We start from the raw sequence: 17,493 nt of genomic DNA, 5'->3' as shown, positions 1-17,493 counted from the left end.
TTTTGGCATAGATTATTCATAGGTGTGCTATGTACTTTATATTGCATCACATAAGATGTTACATGTTTAATGATACCAAGATTCATCAGAAGAGGCAGGTAGTAAAAAGCCTGATCCATCATATTGATTGCTATATATTTTTGACATGAAGCCATTAGTCTTTGATTAATTTCTTTCATTTTGGCATAATATGTCCCAGATGCATCTTTTACATTTTCTGTTCCAAAACTGGAATCAATGATTCAACTCCAAAGAGTCCTAGATTTGTTTTTAGTAGATAATGGTGTTTAGAGAAAGCATTTTGAGTACTAGGGGTGCTCATTTTTACTGTCATTGTTTTTAGGCCTTTTCAGCAGGCAGAACTAGGAAATACAGTAGTTTTGGGGAAAAAATGGTGAGTTAATAGTGTATTTACAATTGCAGCTTAGCATTAAAGGATTTTACTGAATGTTTTTGAATTTATACTTGCATCTGTTTTCTCCAACATGAAAAATCTTAGTCTTAACAATATTATTGTAATTACTTATTTGCCCTATCATTTATATATATTATATGTATTAGGATTCTCTAGAGGGACAGAACTAATAGGATAGATGTATATATAAAAGGGAGTTTATTAAGTAGTATTGACTCACATGAGCACAGTAGGCCATCTGCAAACTGAGGAGCAAAGAAGCCAGCCCAAGTCCCAAAACCTCAAAAGTCGAGAAGCTGACAATGCAGCCTTTAGTTTGTGGTCAAAAGTTCAAGAGTCCAAAAGCTGAAGAACTTGGAGTCTGATGTTCAAGGGCAGGAAGCATCCAGCATGGGAGAAAGATGTAGGCCAGAAGACTAAGCCAGTCTAGTCTTTCCATGTCCTTCTGCCTGCTTTTACTCTGACCATGCTGGCAGCTGATTAGATGGTGCCAACCCAGATTGAAGGTAGGTCTGCCTTTCCAAGTCCACTGACTCAAATGTTAATCTCCTTTGGCAACACCTTTGAAGACACACCCAGGAACAATACTTTCCATCCTTCAATCCAATTAAGTTGACACTCAATATTAACCATCACACCATATAACTATGAATTCATAATAAATATCAGTAAAATTGAGACTGGTGAATTAAGTGAAATATTTATTTGCTTCTCTATTTATCCTTAGTTCATATTCTAATGTTGCTATACAGGTAAAATACTGCATTAAGTCACTTGAAATATTTATTTTCTGTATGTGGTCTTGTGTCCAGTTTATTTGTTCCAGTTCTTAAGTTTATTGTATTTGATTTCTATTTGCCATATCCATTCTTTTTTCTTCTGTTCCTCCTTTTCATCTTTTAGATTAACATTAATTTTTTTTCTTCTATGTTCTATCTCCTGTTATCTTTATAGCCATTTCTCTGTCTTGTTTTTCATTGATTGCTCTGGAAATAACAATATGCTTTAATTTTCAATATAACATCAAATAATATTAAAGTAGTTAAAGAACAATATGCAAACATTGCAGTGGTATAATTTCCATTTTTTTCTTTCTGTTCCTTATGCTCTTGTCATGTACTCTACTGATACATATGTTATGAATTCATTATGTTATTATTTATTCCTTTAAGTAATAGTGTCATAAAGATTTATTTTCTTTATTTATGTTACTTGTGTATTTAGTCACATATTTACTGTTCTGTTTCTCTATTTCTTCCTGCAAACCTGAGCTTCCATCCCCATAGTGTCTTTTTTCTTCAGTCTCAAGAACTTTTTGCACTTGTTAAAAGCTATTGTGGATAAATGGTCTCAGAATTTGTTTGTCTGAGAATGTCTTTATTTTGCCCACATTTTTAAAGAGTATTTTCTCTGAATGTAGACATCTTAATTGACATTTTTCCCTATTTACTATTTTAGAGAGTTCCATAGCCTCTTGTCCTCCATTGTTTCTAATAAAAAGTCAACTGTCATGCTTATCACCATTCTCTATATCTTATTGTGGGGAAGGGGAAGGGGAAAAAGTTATGCTTTCATGATATTCTTGGTTTTCAGAAGTTTAACTCTATATTGCCTGCGTTTCTATGTATTTATCCTTCTCAGGGTTAACTGAGTTTCTTTCATCTGTAAGTTTGTGTCTTCCATCAATTCTAGGAAGTTCTGAGCATTTATTTTTTAAGTTGATTTTTAGCCCCATTTTTTGTCCTCTCCTTATGGGACACATTACTTATATGACAAACCATTGGATATTGTCCCATAGGGCTCAGATTCTCCTTAGTTATTTTTTTCTTTATTTTTAAATTTGAACATTATCTATTCTCCTACGTTCAAATTCAGTGAGTGTTTCCTCTGCTGTGTCCATTCTACTTTAACACCAAATACATTCTGTATTTCTGATATAGTATATTTTCTCTTCAGTTTTGCTATCCTATTATTACAGTTTCTTATTTATAGTTTCCATTTCTTCTGATGTTCCCAATATCTTTATGCATGTTATTTACCTTTTTGGTCAGATGTTTTAATATTTTTATCATAGCTATTTCAAGTCCATGTCTATTAACTGCAACATCTAAGCCATCTGTAGATTTCCCTATATTATTTGTGTTTTCATTGATTATGGGTCATACTTTTATGCTTCTTTGTGTGTACCGCAATTTGTAATTTTTTGCTAGATATTGGGAATTAAAAAAGAGACCCATCTAGGTAACATTTACCCTTAGAAAAGTACATACCACCTCCTTTGTCATGTTGCTAATCTGTAGTTAAGTTTTACTCTTACTTATTTTTAGTTCACTAGTAGCTTTCATGAATTTGAGGATAGGATTAAGGATTTCCCTTCAGTAGAGAGTGATCTCTCTCTCTCTCTCTCTCTCTCTCTCTCTCTCTTTCCATTATAGTTCATCTGCAAGCTTCTAAAGTTGCAGCGGAGGTCTCTTTTCTCTCTAACTGCCACAATTCCCTTACCTGGCCAAACTTTCTGTAGCTTGGAAGACCCATTTTCAAACTGATTTTTCTGCCTGCAGACTTGGACTGCCCAACGACTTGCAATCTGAGAGGGCCCCATCAGTTTCAGTGGGATATTTCTCAGTTTTGCTTCCAGGTTTCAGCAGGCTGCTACCTTGTGGTTGGGGAAGGCTCTGGGTCCCTCAGGGCTATATATTTTTTCTTTCCTCTTGCCATGTTCCAAACCTTCAGTGAGCTGCTTCTGTTCCCTTAGGGAAGGCTCCATGTGCCTTTGGAGAAGGAAATATTTCTCTACCTTCTTGTCTTTCTCCCAGCCTTCAGTTGACTACTTTTTTGCTCTCAAGGAAAGTCTCAGATACTGTGATAGGACCTCTCCACACCAGCTTTCCTGCCATATTCTGTGCTTTTGGCAGGCCTCTGCCTTGCACTTAGTGAAGGTTATTTTAATTTGTTGGAATTTCTTTTTATTGTTTAACTGTTTTTCAAAAGTCAAACATTTACATGTTTGTATTTAATAGCATATAACAAGATATATTGAAATTTATCTCATTTACATTCTTATTCAGTCTACTCTGTACCTCTCACCTGTTGCTAACCAATTTTATTTTCAAATGATTTTTTCTTTCTCTTTAAAAATTAAGCATATATTAATGCCAGTGTATTTTTCTTTTTTTGTCATATAAAAGATGCTATAGTGTGTATACTATATGCTCCTTCATTTTAATCCGCTTCAGAAATCCTGTCCATCACTCCATGATGGTATATAGAAATTTTCCTCATTCTTTCTAACAGATATATATTATTTATAGCATTCCGTTTTCTATCTATATCTTAGTTTATTCAACTTGTCTCTTACTGATGGACATTTGGATCATTTTCAATCTTTTGTTAACACCAGTAATGCTACAATATGCATATATTGCTTTCTGTTTTTTATTGCTTTAAGATTATATTATGAAAATTTTTTTTTACTATTGATTTAAGATCTATGAAATGATCTGTATTCTAATTGAGATTAGAAAGCAGAAAATAATTTCTACATATCTATTATGTGCCTCACAAAATAAATGTTAAGCAACTAAAAAGGTATACAGAATTCTGTCCTGATTTTGTCTATATCTCTTTATTAATACTTTTGGGGCATCTGCCTCCCATTTTGACTTATTAGGAAGCACAGAAGAAGGTATTTCTGGCCAGGCGTGGTGGCTCACATGTAATCCCAGCACTTTGGGAGGCCAAGGCAGGTGGATCACAAGGTCAGGAGATCGAGACCATGGTGAAACCCTGTCTCTACTAAAAATACAAAAAATTAGCCGGGTGTGGTGGCGGGCGCCTATAGTCCCAGCTACTGGGGAGGCTGAGGCAAAAGAATGGCATGAACCCTGGAGGGAGAGCTTGCAGTGAGCTGAGATCGCTCCACTGCACTCCAGCCTGGGCGACAGAAGAGACTCCATCACAAAAAAAAAAAAAAAAAAAAAAAAAAAGAAAAGAAGGTATTTCCAACAAAGATTTTTATAGATATCTATATCTACATCTAGATATGTATCTTACTTGCAATTAATAATTTGGAAGCATCTATTTCATCTTATGAGGTGTGGTTTAGGTGTATCATTAACTGCCAACTGTATGCCTGAATTTCAACACATATTTAAAAACATAGATATTTGCAAAATAAATATTGACCATATGTATAGAGTCACTAAAATTTTTCAGGTGCCATGACAGATTAAAGAGACTGAACAAAAAACATTTAAAGGTAAATTTTTCAGCCAAACTCAGAACTTCTCTTCATGACATCTACTGAATATCCATATGGTGCGTGGTCTTTACTGTAAAATTGGACATTTATAGGTTGAGCTTCCATTAGAAAAGAGTATGTGGAATTTATATTTCAGCTCAAAATTTTGCAGTTTTATTTAGAGCAAAGGATAGCACAGATTCTTTATATATATATATATATATATATATATATAGAGAGAGAGAGAGAGAGAGAGAGAGAGACAGAGACAGAGACAGAGAAAAGGATGTGATACTATATGCCTTTTCTTCAGTCCTGTATCTCCATTTGCTACAGAAAATCTCTGCTCAAAATGCCTATTGTGTTCTCAAGTCTCTCCTTATATCAGTGATTTCCTGGACCTCTTGATTTGTCTCTGTGTCTATGTGTATGGGTGCTTTGTATACAATTTTAAATTTGAAACACTCTTTACTGTCGTACGGAACATGAAGGTTTAGTAATCTTTTTTTAGAAGTGATGTATAAATAAATCAACTATCTGTGTTTGAAAAGTCTAAACTAAAGTGCAGTTGTTTGCTTCAGCTTGTCAATGGATATTTATGAGGTGAGCATAATACTATAACAGCTATAGCAGTGAAATACATCCTGTGCAGATAGCTAGTAAAGGAGCTCACAAGTGTTAATGCCAGTGGAATTTTAATGCTCAAGAGATGGGAGACATGGCACTTGCTCTGGTTAATGCTGCTATTACCGGCTACGGTGAAAATGAGACAGTGAAGTCAGTTTTAAATATTGCAGTGGAGTTGGGGTCTCTATACCTAGGCAACAGCAAATATGTCAGTTCCTACTTTTGTCATATTTTCACCTCTTGGTTTATTTAACTGCAGAGTAGTAATGCAATATCAGACATTTTTCTTCAGGGCATCTCCTTTCCTTTCTTTCTTACTATGAGGCTCATGAGAAGGTTTTGCCAGCAATGATTTCTGGGAAAATGTCAATAAGCTTCTCACTCTAAGATATACTAATCATTGCCTGAAAATTATTTGAGTGAAGTTAAAGGTTCTGATTGTGAGTTTAGCCTTTATTATGATCAGACTTTTGTTTGTGTCATATCCTTGGTACATTCTGTTTCTTCTTATACAGAAGAAACATTTGTAATAGAATAAAGCTTCCACACAGAACGGTAGTCTTTGCGATGAATTGAAACTGTTAATACATTCCAATTTGTAAAGAATTATATTGTGCTGACTTTGGCCTAGTAGGCAAAGAAAATGAAGTTTTCAGTCTTCAGACAGATGTATTATCATAGAAGAACCTTGGGATTATGTGAAGAATAGTACAGTTTCACCATGCTTGCTTGTATAAACTTCAAGTTCATATTAATTTTTCGACTTAGTTCAGGTTAAGTTCAAATTAGTGATAATTTGGCATCATCTATCCACAGAGTACCTCATTAAACCCTAAGAGAATAAGAAAAAGCAACATAGAAAGCATATGGTCTTTTTGCATAAGGTACAGGTTTAGGCAGTTCTTTATTGGAGGATTGTAGGGGTTAAGAGGGGTTCAGATATTCTCCAGGACTGAGAAGGTTAAGAATCAAGAAAGAAACCTTTATTAGTTGGCATTTGCTTGTACCTAGTCTACTTCTAAAGAAGTATTGAGAAAAAAAATACAGTCAAACCTCAGAAGAATAAAAATAGGGAAATAATAATAAGCCAAAGTCAAGATATAGTTATAACAGAAAATGTACACTAAGGCTAGCAATTGCTTTTAGGACATCTTATAAATCTGAGCTTCCTAAAAGCCAAGACATAAAGAGAAAGAGGTTAAGTTGTATAGTTGCCATTATATATTAAAAGGGAAACATATGAGCTTACCAGAATTGACAAACTTTTTCCTGGCTCTAAACACCAAGGAGAATTATTCCCTTAATATCAGTATCCTTAATAGCAATTTTCCAAAATAATAATTCTCTTCATATGACCAGAATTCATAGGGCTCTTCATATAACCAAAGAGAGGGAGAATGCTGTATTGTTTATGTAGATCTATGAGAAGATCTAAAGAAAAGAAATCAAGTCTATATATACAGATAGTTTACTAGTGATCTGACTTGACACAGGTGTGAAAATATCTGGACTATTAGTTATCAAACTACATTTTTAGCACAGACAAAATCTTATACTGAATTGCAATTTTAAAAGATAGATGAGAGTGGAGCATTAGATTTGAGAGGCTTGCAGTTGTGCCTGCTTGTTCCCTTCTCATGCACTGCCCCAGCCACAGTGACCTCTGAGGCACCTTGCAGAAAAGCCACAGGACTTCATGGATTACACAATGAAAAAACCATTGACCTAGAGAAATAAATGGCTGGGATTCCACTTAGAGTCAACTGAGAGTAGTTTTGCCAACTGATAGGGAGAGAAAGGATTCTAACATTATTACAGATAAATATCTGAGGTATAAATATTCTATAATATTAATTGCATAGAGAAATTATATGCCCTAGATATTGGGTGTGTGGTTAAAAGTTTGATGTGGTGTGAAAATTAAAGAGCCTCTCTTATATTTATTTCAATGTAATGAACTCCAGCATGCGCAGGGCATAAGGTAGGTTGTACCTGTGTGCTGACATGCACTTATACACATACACACAAAAACATTTTTAACAATTAGATAGCCAGTTGTGACCTTGCCAAATGCTTTAACAGGCATTTTATTGAAACTCTTATAATTTTGTATCATAAGAAGAAAATGCTGATGGTAGATTATAAGATTTATTAATAAATCTTCTACCATATAAATGTGCTCTGAAGTCGAACTGCATTACAGTGGGTACACCAGGATAGTAATTGTAAAATACAACTCAAAGATGAGTAAAAGAATTAACTTATGGGCACATACAGTGCTGAAAAGCTTTGGCATAGCTGGAAGTTGGTGGTGATTCCAGAGAGTGAGTAGTTAGTAAGTTCTTGGGCTGACTTTTAAAGACATAAATATAGATGTTGAAAAATGATTGCATGTTTGCTGAATGAATTCACTCTTTGAAAACTAATGTTACGTTTTAAGTTAGCAAATATTTGAATATGCAGAAAAGATAAAACATAGAATGCAAGAAGCCATATGCTGTTCCATTACCTGTAGCATGCTGGTGTATTGTCTATTAAAGTCTCTGCATAAGTACAATCATATCATATTTTTAGTTACCATTTTTTTCATCTTTAGAAAGTTTCCTTATTTTAATGGCTACATAATAGAGTAAAATAGATGAATCTGAATTCATTCAACTAGTCCCTGATTGTTGGGCAGAAATAAATACAAATTGAGTATATTTTTGGCTATATAAAAATCCTATAGTGAATATTTGAAATCTCAGTCTACCTATTTTATTAGGTTAGATTCCTAAAGTGAAATTACTGAGTCAAAGAATGTAAGTTTTTAAAGACCATTTTTTCTATACTATGCTTATCATATAGTTTTTGACAATTTTAATTTCCACTAGCAATGCACAAGAGTTCTTTTCTTGCCACAGAAACTCACTAATTATGTAATGTTTTCAATATAAGTTTGCATAAAACAGTATTCTTTAGAAGGGAAGCAGTTTTGTTTCTTTAAAGTCATAATTTATATTAGGCAAATAAAATGTTGCCATAAAAAGATCATAATTTAATGATTCAATTATTAATATATAAATGCACTTCTTATAGGCTATACAAATTTTAAGTTGGTAAACATACCCAGAGTAATCTTATTTAGATTAATTTGCCTAATTCTGTAATATATAAAGGTCAACTACAACATATCTGAATAACTATGATTCCTAAATTAATGTATTTTAAATGTATTTCACTATAGCATAAAGTCAGTGATAAAATTATCTTTATTCTGCCGAACCTTAATTTTTATAAATATTTAATAAATTCTACTTCTAAATTTTTATGTCATGCAAAATTAATAAATTTAACAATGATTTTATTGAATCCAGAGTATTATATTCCCAAACCAAAATAAGGTAATATATTTATAGTTCATTTTAAACTAATGCAAATACTAATTTAATTCAGTTTTATTTTGACTAAATGTTGTTATTGTTAAAGTTTATGATTCAGTGATTTATAAGGCATGATATCAAATTCAAGTTGGTTGTATTGATTCCCTAATTGAGTAAGTAGTGTGGGTGCTACCTAAAGCATTACAATAATAGTATATTTAGATTTTACTCATGATTTACATGCATGATTAGGGCATGATTTTAAATCAAGAAAATTGTTTAGAAAGAATATTTAATTAAATCTTCAGAAAATAGAGAAAATTAATATTTTCTTCATAATAATAACATATATTGCATGTTATATTATTCTCTAAACACTTATGCCACCTGAGTTCCAGTTTATCAAATTACTTTGTGAAATACAGGGATAGGCGGGGCGCGTGGCTCAAGCCTGTAATCCCAGCACTTTGGGAGGCCGAGACGGGCGGATCACGAGGTCAGGAGATCGAGACCATCTTGGCTAACACGGTGAAACCCCGTCTCTACTAAAAAATCCAAAAATGTAGCCGGGCGAGGTGGCGGGCGCCTGTAGTCCCAGCTACTCGGGAGGCTGAGGCAGGAGAATGGCTAAACCCGGGGGGCAGAGCTTGCAGTGAGCTGAGATCCGGCCACTGCACTCCAGCCTGGGCGACAGAGCGAGACTCCGTCTCAAAAAAATAAAAAAAGAAATACAGGCATAATATTATACATTCATTCACTTTAACTCTTGCTCATGGAAATCTTATGTTCCTCTATTTTGGCATATTAAAACGTTAGGATGGTTTATTTTAGAGGGTATGTAATCCTGTCACCTGATACTAGTATTAGCCTCTATATAGAGAATAAAGTATTAAAATTATAATAAATATAGGTCTATATGTATTCTTCTATATATTTAGCTTAAATTTAAGTTTCTTATTACACCATTTAGTTAACTTGTTATTTTTAGCACTTGTATTAGTTGTTATAAAAGTGAAATAGTCTCAGAAAAAAGAAACATTATGGACTTTCCATTCTGTACAGTTCTTTGATGAGTTGCATGTTCAAGCTGTTTTATATGGCTTTGTTTGCTACCTTGATAACATACCTTTATTGTGTAGACATTATAAGCATGAGGATATGACAGACTTGTAAGCCTTGTCATATTCCATTTCCTGCAAATAAAAATTGCTCTGCAGTGTTCTGGCATTGACTTCTTGCTGTAATATAAATGGCAGCCCAACATCCATGACCTTAAACATAATTAGCGTTATCACTAATGTGTGCTTTGTAAGCTAGTATTGGGGATAGTTGAAGGACAATGCTATCTAATCATGGTCACTTACAACCGGGATGCGTTGCCTTGTTTTTAGAATTTTCCGGTAAGCAGATGGCAGCAGCCAATATGAAATAATTGCCTGGAAGTAAGATTCCTGATGGAATAATGAATAAAATATTTCCCTCTAGCCAAAAGTTTCCATTTTTCTTGATTCTTCTTTCTTACCTTTTCCTCTTTTGTGCTACTCTCATGTATTTTCTCCATATTTTCTTCTCTCCTTTTCCACTATTTTTCTCCTTGGTAATCCTCTTTCTCTCCCTCAGATTCATACTTACTCTATCTTCTCATTTTTGAGATCTGGCTCCACCACCAGTGGAGGTCTATGTGATCGTGAACTCATTCATTCTTCATCCATCCATTCACTTGTTTCTAAGTACGAAATTATTGAGTCTGCTCTATATTAGACCTATGCAATGACATCATAGAGGGAATATGGATAATAACAATATGTTTTTTGTTTGTTTTTCTTTTTTTCTTTTTTCTTTTTTTTTTTTTTTTTTTTTTTTTGAGACAGAGTCTCACTCCATCACTAGGCTGGAGTGCAGTGGTGCGATCTCGGTTCACTGCAACCTCCGCCTCCCGAGTTCAAGCGATTCTCCTGCCTCAGCCTCTGGAGTAGCTGGGACTACAGGCGGGCACTACCACGCCCAGCGAATTTTTGTTTTTTAGTAGAGATGGGGTTTCACCATGTTGGCCAGGATGGTCTCAATCTCTTGACCTTGTGATCCGCCCACCTTGGCCTCCCAAAGTGTTGGGATTACAGGCGTGACCCACCACACCCAGCCGACAATGTGGGTTTTTACTGAGAGTTTGCTGTATGTCAGGCACTATTTTCAGTGCTTCATAAAGCTTAACAAATTTAGTCTTTACAACAGCCTTAAGAATAGGCCCATTTTTTAATCTTCATTTTACTGATAAAGGAACTGAGGTACACGGTAGTTAAATAAGTCACCCATGGTCACACAGTTAAGAAGTGGCAGAGGCTGGAAGATATACTCCATCTTTAGATTGCTGAGATTTAACCACTGTTATCTTTCCTTTTAGATATTTGAGCACACTATTATGGCATGATGTAGTACAGCTACAGTGGAGATGCAGTGGGATCTTTGGGATAAGGAGCCCCATAACTGGGAAAACTGGGAAATGCTTAACAGTGACTCTTGAACAGATTTCCCGAAGTCATCTCCTTTTAAATTTTTGAAAAATAAAATCACACCCAGACATTATCAACTGTTGATAAAAGTAAAAAGCACTGAGTCCATGATCAGAAGGGGGGAAGAGCATTTGCTTGTTTTTGTTAACGGGTGTGTGTTAAAACATATAGGTGTATATTGAATTTAATAGGTTTTTCTTTATGTTTTTGGTGTTTAATCTAGAGACATTTGGCAGCTGATAATTGATACTTAATACCAAGCTTTGAAAGAGTTGTAATAAGGACCTCAGAGTCAAAATCAACAGAGTTTTCTTCCTTCAAGTTTCCATATCTTTAATTAAACCACATCAAATGAAATAAATAATTTAGTTCTGGAACAATTTAGGTATTAAAGTGAATTTGAGAATTTGAGTAGATTGTGAATCTCACTTGTTAAACTATCCAATTGCTTCAAGTAAATTAATAATCTACTAACCATTACTAGTCATTACACACTAAAGTTAATATGGCATATAGAAAAGAAGAGGTCACAGAAGAATCCTTGTATCTATATCAATTTAATAAGTGATAAAACACAAGTGAAAATAGAGATTGATAATCAATTATTTTCAAAATTATACAGAAGAGAGAAAACTATTACTTTTTGATCTACAAATACACAAGAAAAATATGTCATTAATTTTTATCTTTGCTGTCATAATATCATTCCTCATATATTTGTTCAATTCTGGAAAATTGCCAGAAGATAATATTTTAAATGTTCATCACTGTTGAATTGCATAGTTCAAATCTATTTCTCATTGAATATATATACTACCGTGTTTTAGAAGCACTGCTTTTTTTTTTTTTGGCTCAATTATTTGTGTATGATGTCATTTTCCTACCTGTTCCTCTTGAAAAAGTATTTCTAACCATGAAACGTGATGTGTGTGAAAATAACACTTTTATTGTTTTATTGTGTTTTGGCAACATACATAGCTCCCTTAGCTAATCTAGAGAACAGCACCTCTTCACTTAATATGCACTCTAAAAATGTTGTTTGAAAGTTCTAGGTAACACAAAAATACAGTCTGAGTACATGACCTATGACCTGTATCAGTAAGGAATTTTTACCTCATTTTAATCTGATCCTCTATCTGCTTTTTTCCTACTTCCTTTTGCACTGATGTGATTTGTAGACATTAACGCAGAGTAAGTAATAAAAATTGGCAATTGTAGTAATAATGTTGCCTCCAAAAGTATTTAAAAGACAGATAATGTGATGAATGTTTGTCTTTTAGAAAAAACGAATGGAAATTCCTAGTTCTGTTTTGTTTTTGTGCTTTTCTGTTTCTTCATTAATTTCTGAAATTTTCAAATTTATTAAGCAGTCATTTTTGAGAGTAAAATGGACAAAAATTCTGCTTTTACATTCAAACCATTCTTTTTCAACAATGTTTTGTTGCTTTTGAATTTTAGCATGTTTTGGATATTAAAAACAAACTTACATTTAGAGGGAAATAAAGAGACACTCTAAAATCTAAAACGCTTTGAGAGCAGCTATTGTAAGAAATACAAATAATCTCAATAGGGTGATAATCCTGACCCTAATGTAGAAAGCACTATGCTAGCTTTTGACTGGTTGAGGAATCTGGGAATGATTTAGTTGGTACAGTGGATCAGTAGTATCATACCAAAGAGATAAAAGGAAAGTATCTTTTATCACTCATTGGGAACTTTGTTTTCAAATATTTCCTGGATTATTTGCAATACACATGGAACAGTGTGTCCACACAACTTTCATAGAAGTGTTAAGAAATTAGAATGGCAAATCTTCTTTGGAAATGTGTAAGTGCAAATAGTCACCATTTGAAATGAACACATGATGGTGGTGTGCAGTGGTGAGAAATGGTCAGTAACAATAGACATGATTTTGCAAAAACCCTTCATGAAATGGAATTACAAAGAGATGACAATCCCTTTTTTGGGATTCCTCATCCTCAGTCTCTTACTGCTTACTAAATGTGATCTTCATGTATGCATTTTAGGAGCACCAGCTTGCATAAGAGAATATTTTCATTTTAATTCATTACATAAAGAAGTATATCGGGTTGTGTCTTTGATATTTTTATGGCCTTGATAGTAATGCTGTATTTTAGATAATAGTAACAAAATCGTATTTCCATAATTGTTTTTCCATATTAATTATACCATACCATCTCATAGGTGAACTTACTGTGGAAAAGATCTGAATGAACCATCATGCTTTAAACCAAGAAAAAAAAAAATTATGACTTCATGTCTCATGTTAACATGACTTTCCTTGGGTAATCGTTTATTATATCATGGTAGGAAAACTAGATGTTCTCATGCTTTTTTAATAATGGCTTCAATATTTCAATATGGACTTATTTCTTTCCTCAGGGCCGGTGCATAAACTTCTCCCGAGTTCCATCTCAGTAAAATGGAAGCAGGAAGACCAAGACGGTACGAAGATGGCACATTTTCACATAGCTGATTTTCAACCAAATGGAAAAAATCAAGTGCATTTCAGAAGCTTTTGGAAGAGCAGCTTAATTCCTCTCAGTCAGGAAATGTTTTCTCTGCCTTCTGCTTTGCTTGCACCAAACATTTCCAAACATTTGTTCTGCCATCTACATGGGAGGTGATGAAACTCAGTGGTAACTCATGATTTATGACATTGAAAATAAAGAGGAACACTGACCTGCAGACTATGGTTTGTACAAGAAAGTTTGTTTGAATGTGTAGAAGAGGAAAAAGCAACAACAGCAACAACATGAAGATGATACCAAAACAACTGGCCATGATGGAAGATAGGAGTTTTTTTACATGGAAACATGGCACTTGTGTTTTTATGTGGCAAGATCTTTATCCATAGGCAGAGTATACAATTTCCCACCAGGCTAAGTAAATAAAGAAGTCCATTGCCTTATAGCTATGTCAGATCACAGAATCCTTCCAAGTCCCCTATCACAGTGTGCCTTACGGGAAGTTTCTGACTGGAAAATCTTGTCATTCTAACACTGAAAAGTGCACACGCATGACAAAATGTAGACAAGATGCCTCAAGGTATTGGTAGCAAGCAAGATTTTGCCCTTTAGTTTTCGAAGACACCTTTCTTTCATTATGCACTCGGGACAAGAAAATTAATAGAGCGTTATTCCACAGAAAGACAGCCTCTAGCCAGAGATCTTGAGTGAAGTGCAAGGGCCTTGTGCTTTGCAAACTTGTCCCTGTAACTGGTAGATTCCTCTTTTCCTATGCTTAGGATTTAGTAGTGCATAAAGCATGAATAGCTATAAACATACCTAGAAGTTCGTTTTGCTTTTAATTTAAAGGAAGCAGTCACCACAAAGCTTCCGCTCAGGGTTTTTTCTTTCGTCAAGTCTCCAAGGGCTCTTCAGCGTCACAAGCCAGCAACTCTCTTTGCATGAAAATTTCAAAGTTTAATTAATATAATTAAAAGCAACAGCAAGCAGCAGCCTGTGAAGATTTTGCTCATCTTTTTTATGCCTTTTGACATTGAATGACCTATTACTGTATGCGCATTACTTGGATTTTGAGGGGCACTCTACCTTGGTTATGATTCAGTAGAGGAAAAAGACCTCCTTTCTTCAATTTACAAATTAAATCTTCAGGAGGATCGCCATCACAAAACATTGACGATGTATGTATTATAATTTTTTAGAAAAACCACCATTGTGTCACGTCGACGATGCCAAATTATGTTAGCGTGAGCAGAAACACTGTGGGGGAGGAAAGCAGCAGCTGAAGAAAAAAGCTCAAATGATCTAGTCACTTTCGATACTGTACTTCAGATGCGAAATGGATATTCGACTGGAAACCTGACAAAGTGCGCCTGCTTTGATGTGAACTGGTATAGACAATGACCAGTGGCTGGGTCAGTGGGATGTCTCTCTGCGAGCACAAAGGCTTATCAAATGACACTAAAAATAAGTTCAACAACCATCACATTGGAAGGGAGAAGGCGAACATTTCATGTTTGGCGGGCATGCGAGTGCACAAGATGGAAAGAGCGATTGGAGCATCCTGGTATAATTACCCCCATTGTGCTCTTAATGGAAATTTCAAAGGATGGGAGTATTCTGTTGGTTGGTGTCCAGGTTTGTGGCACTGTTCCAAGAGGCCTTACACACACACACACAAATATATAATTTTCTATACATATATATCCTCTAGCTTGAAACTTTTGCTCAAGTTTATTTATGTCACTGGCTGGCTGGATCCAAAGTCATGTGTCCACACATTCATAAATAAAAATTTTACCTATGCCTGTGCTACCATTTCTTTAAGCCTACATAAAGCTAATGCCTTCTTGGGTTGAATATGCAGTTGTTCTGCTTAGTTTCAGGGTTGGAATTCTATTCAGTTCCAAAATGTCCCTCATGTTCACAGATGATACTATTGGCAGTAGCTGCATATGCAAGTATAACTTGGAAGCCTGATATAGTATACCCAACCCTTTCTGCAATGAGTTATTATATCCCTTTGTTCTGCATTTGCATCTGGAACAAGATCTAATGCAGCTTCCTTAAATGGGCGCTTCATTTCTGATGAGTGCTCACCAATTGCTATTTTAATATCATTGAGAATACTACAGAAGCTAAAGCTATCTTTCTTTGGTAACTACTTTAAATTTCTCTAGAATTATGTAGCATACTTACATGTTGCTGCATGAACAATGTAAATTAACCTCTGCCTTTAAATGGAAAAATAACTTTCTGTAGATTATTATATAGCTACTATCAAGAGCTCTTAAAGAGGAAGTGGCAATGGTCTATATGTAGACTGAAAAAATACCATTAATAAAGTTCAAAGACTGATGGAATTTCATTGCCCTTAAAGATATGAACCAGATCTATTTTATACTTTTCTCCAATTATACTAACTAGCAATTGAAAACAATTTGTTTTAAAGAGTGTTATTTTCTTACCAAAAGACCAGATCAAAAATCCCTATACTTTTCAACCGAAAAAGATTAAAATAAAGCAGTTTCTATAAATTTAATGACATTTTATATTTTATATAGAGAAATAGCTTCTGTTTGATTTTCTGGACATCATGTCAGTCAAGATCTACTTTCTGTGTAAAAATGAGTAAGTCTTGCACATAAACCATTCATGTTGCATAAGGTTGCAAAAACAATTAAGTGGGAAATGACTCCTAACTTATGTGTCTACTCTGCCTAGAAAGAAAGTTTTGAAGGCATCTATATATATTTCATAACAATGTCTGTTCTTTATGGATTTGATCCATAAATATTTATCTATCTGAAAACTTTGATACTTGGAATGTTTTCCTTAGAGCATTTGGTGCTCCAAGAAAAAACATTTGGTGCTAAGAGTTGCAGCACTGATGCCTTTCCCCAAGTTAATTCTATTTTAAAAATTTATATTTCCTTCCCAATGAGATGCAGAGTAAAATTTGAGACCCTCCATTGACTAGGGAGCAGCATCTGTCATCTATGGTTAATTACTATTTTGACAAATATATAGAAGGTTTAAACCCCCATGTATTTCAGATTGTTAGAGAAAGAAGAAGGTTGCTTATATTTCCCTTGAACTTTATTCTAACCATTTAAATAATAAATTATTCAATATTTGTTATAATAAATCCTTACTAGATGTAAGATTTGGGTGTTTCTGTGAACTTAACTTTATTATCTAAGTATCACTAACCATTGTTTACTGCTTAGAGGCAGATACATTTATTTATTTTTAAATTGAAACAAATTCTGTATTGTGGATAATTAGGTGTTTAAAACATTTTGATAGACCAGCTTATGTATGTTATTTTTGAAATTTAAGAAGGCAGAATGTAATCAGGTCACATTTACAAGTATAAGGAATTATAACTTCCTACTCCATGCATATATTGTATGTTGGTTAGCTTTTACTAGCATTTTCTATAGCATCACATTACTTTAGAAAGTTTTTGAGAGTTTCATTATTACTAGAAAAGTTTGGTGGGTATATGTACACAGGAAAGAAATATATGCATCATTTCAATATGAAAGGAAATACATAATCTAGAAACAGAATAACTCTTGATACATCTGTTACATAGTTAAGGAAAGAAACAGGCAGGTGAGGCTGGAGAACCGTTGTCTATTTGTAGGAAATAAAGTCAGTGTGGGCACACATTCTAGTTTCAGAGTTAAATTAATATTGTGCTTAGTGAATTTCTATGACATATTTATGAGAACACTTTAGTGTATTTCCACTCCTACTAGAATCTAATTCAGTTGATTGGATAAAAGAAAGACTTATTTTATTTTATTTTTTTGAAAATCCATAATGTAGGAGGTCCTGTGCTGGT

At 34.1% G+C, this 17,493-nt stretch overlaps 1 protein-coding gene across 2 annotated transcripts in view; it reads left to right on the top strand.

The window, feature by feature from the left end:
* The window catches only part of LOC105463307 (ANTXR cell adhesion molecule 2), a 154,373-nt gene extending 137,569 nt beyond the window's left edge, over positions 1-16,804 (top strand). For both annotated transcript variants that reach the window (XM_011710333.3, XM_011710332.2), the window contains exon 17: positions 13,558-16,804. In XM_011710333.3, the coding sequence (XP_011708635.1) occupies positions 13,558-13,596 (39 nt within the window). In that variant the 3' untranslated portion in view covers positions 13,597-16,804. The remainder of the gene's footprint in view (positions 1-13,557) is intronic.
* Positions 16,805-17,493: the final 689 nt, after the last annotated feature.

This window comes from Macaca nemestrina, chromosome 3, assembly GCF_043159975.1.
Source record: "Macaca nemestrina isolate mMacNem1 chromosome 3, mMacNem.hap1, whole genome shotgun sequence".
In the NCBI taxonomy this organism is placed as follows: Eukaryota; Metazoa; Chordata; class Mammalia; order Primates; family Cercopithecidae; genus Macaca; species Macaca nemestrina.
This window is presented reverse-complemented; position numbering and strand designations above follow the sequence as displayed.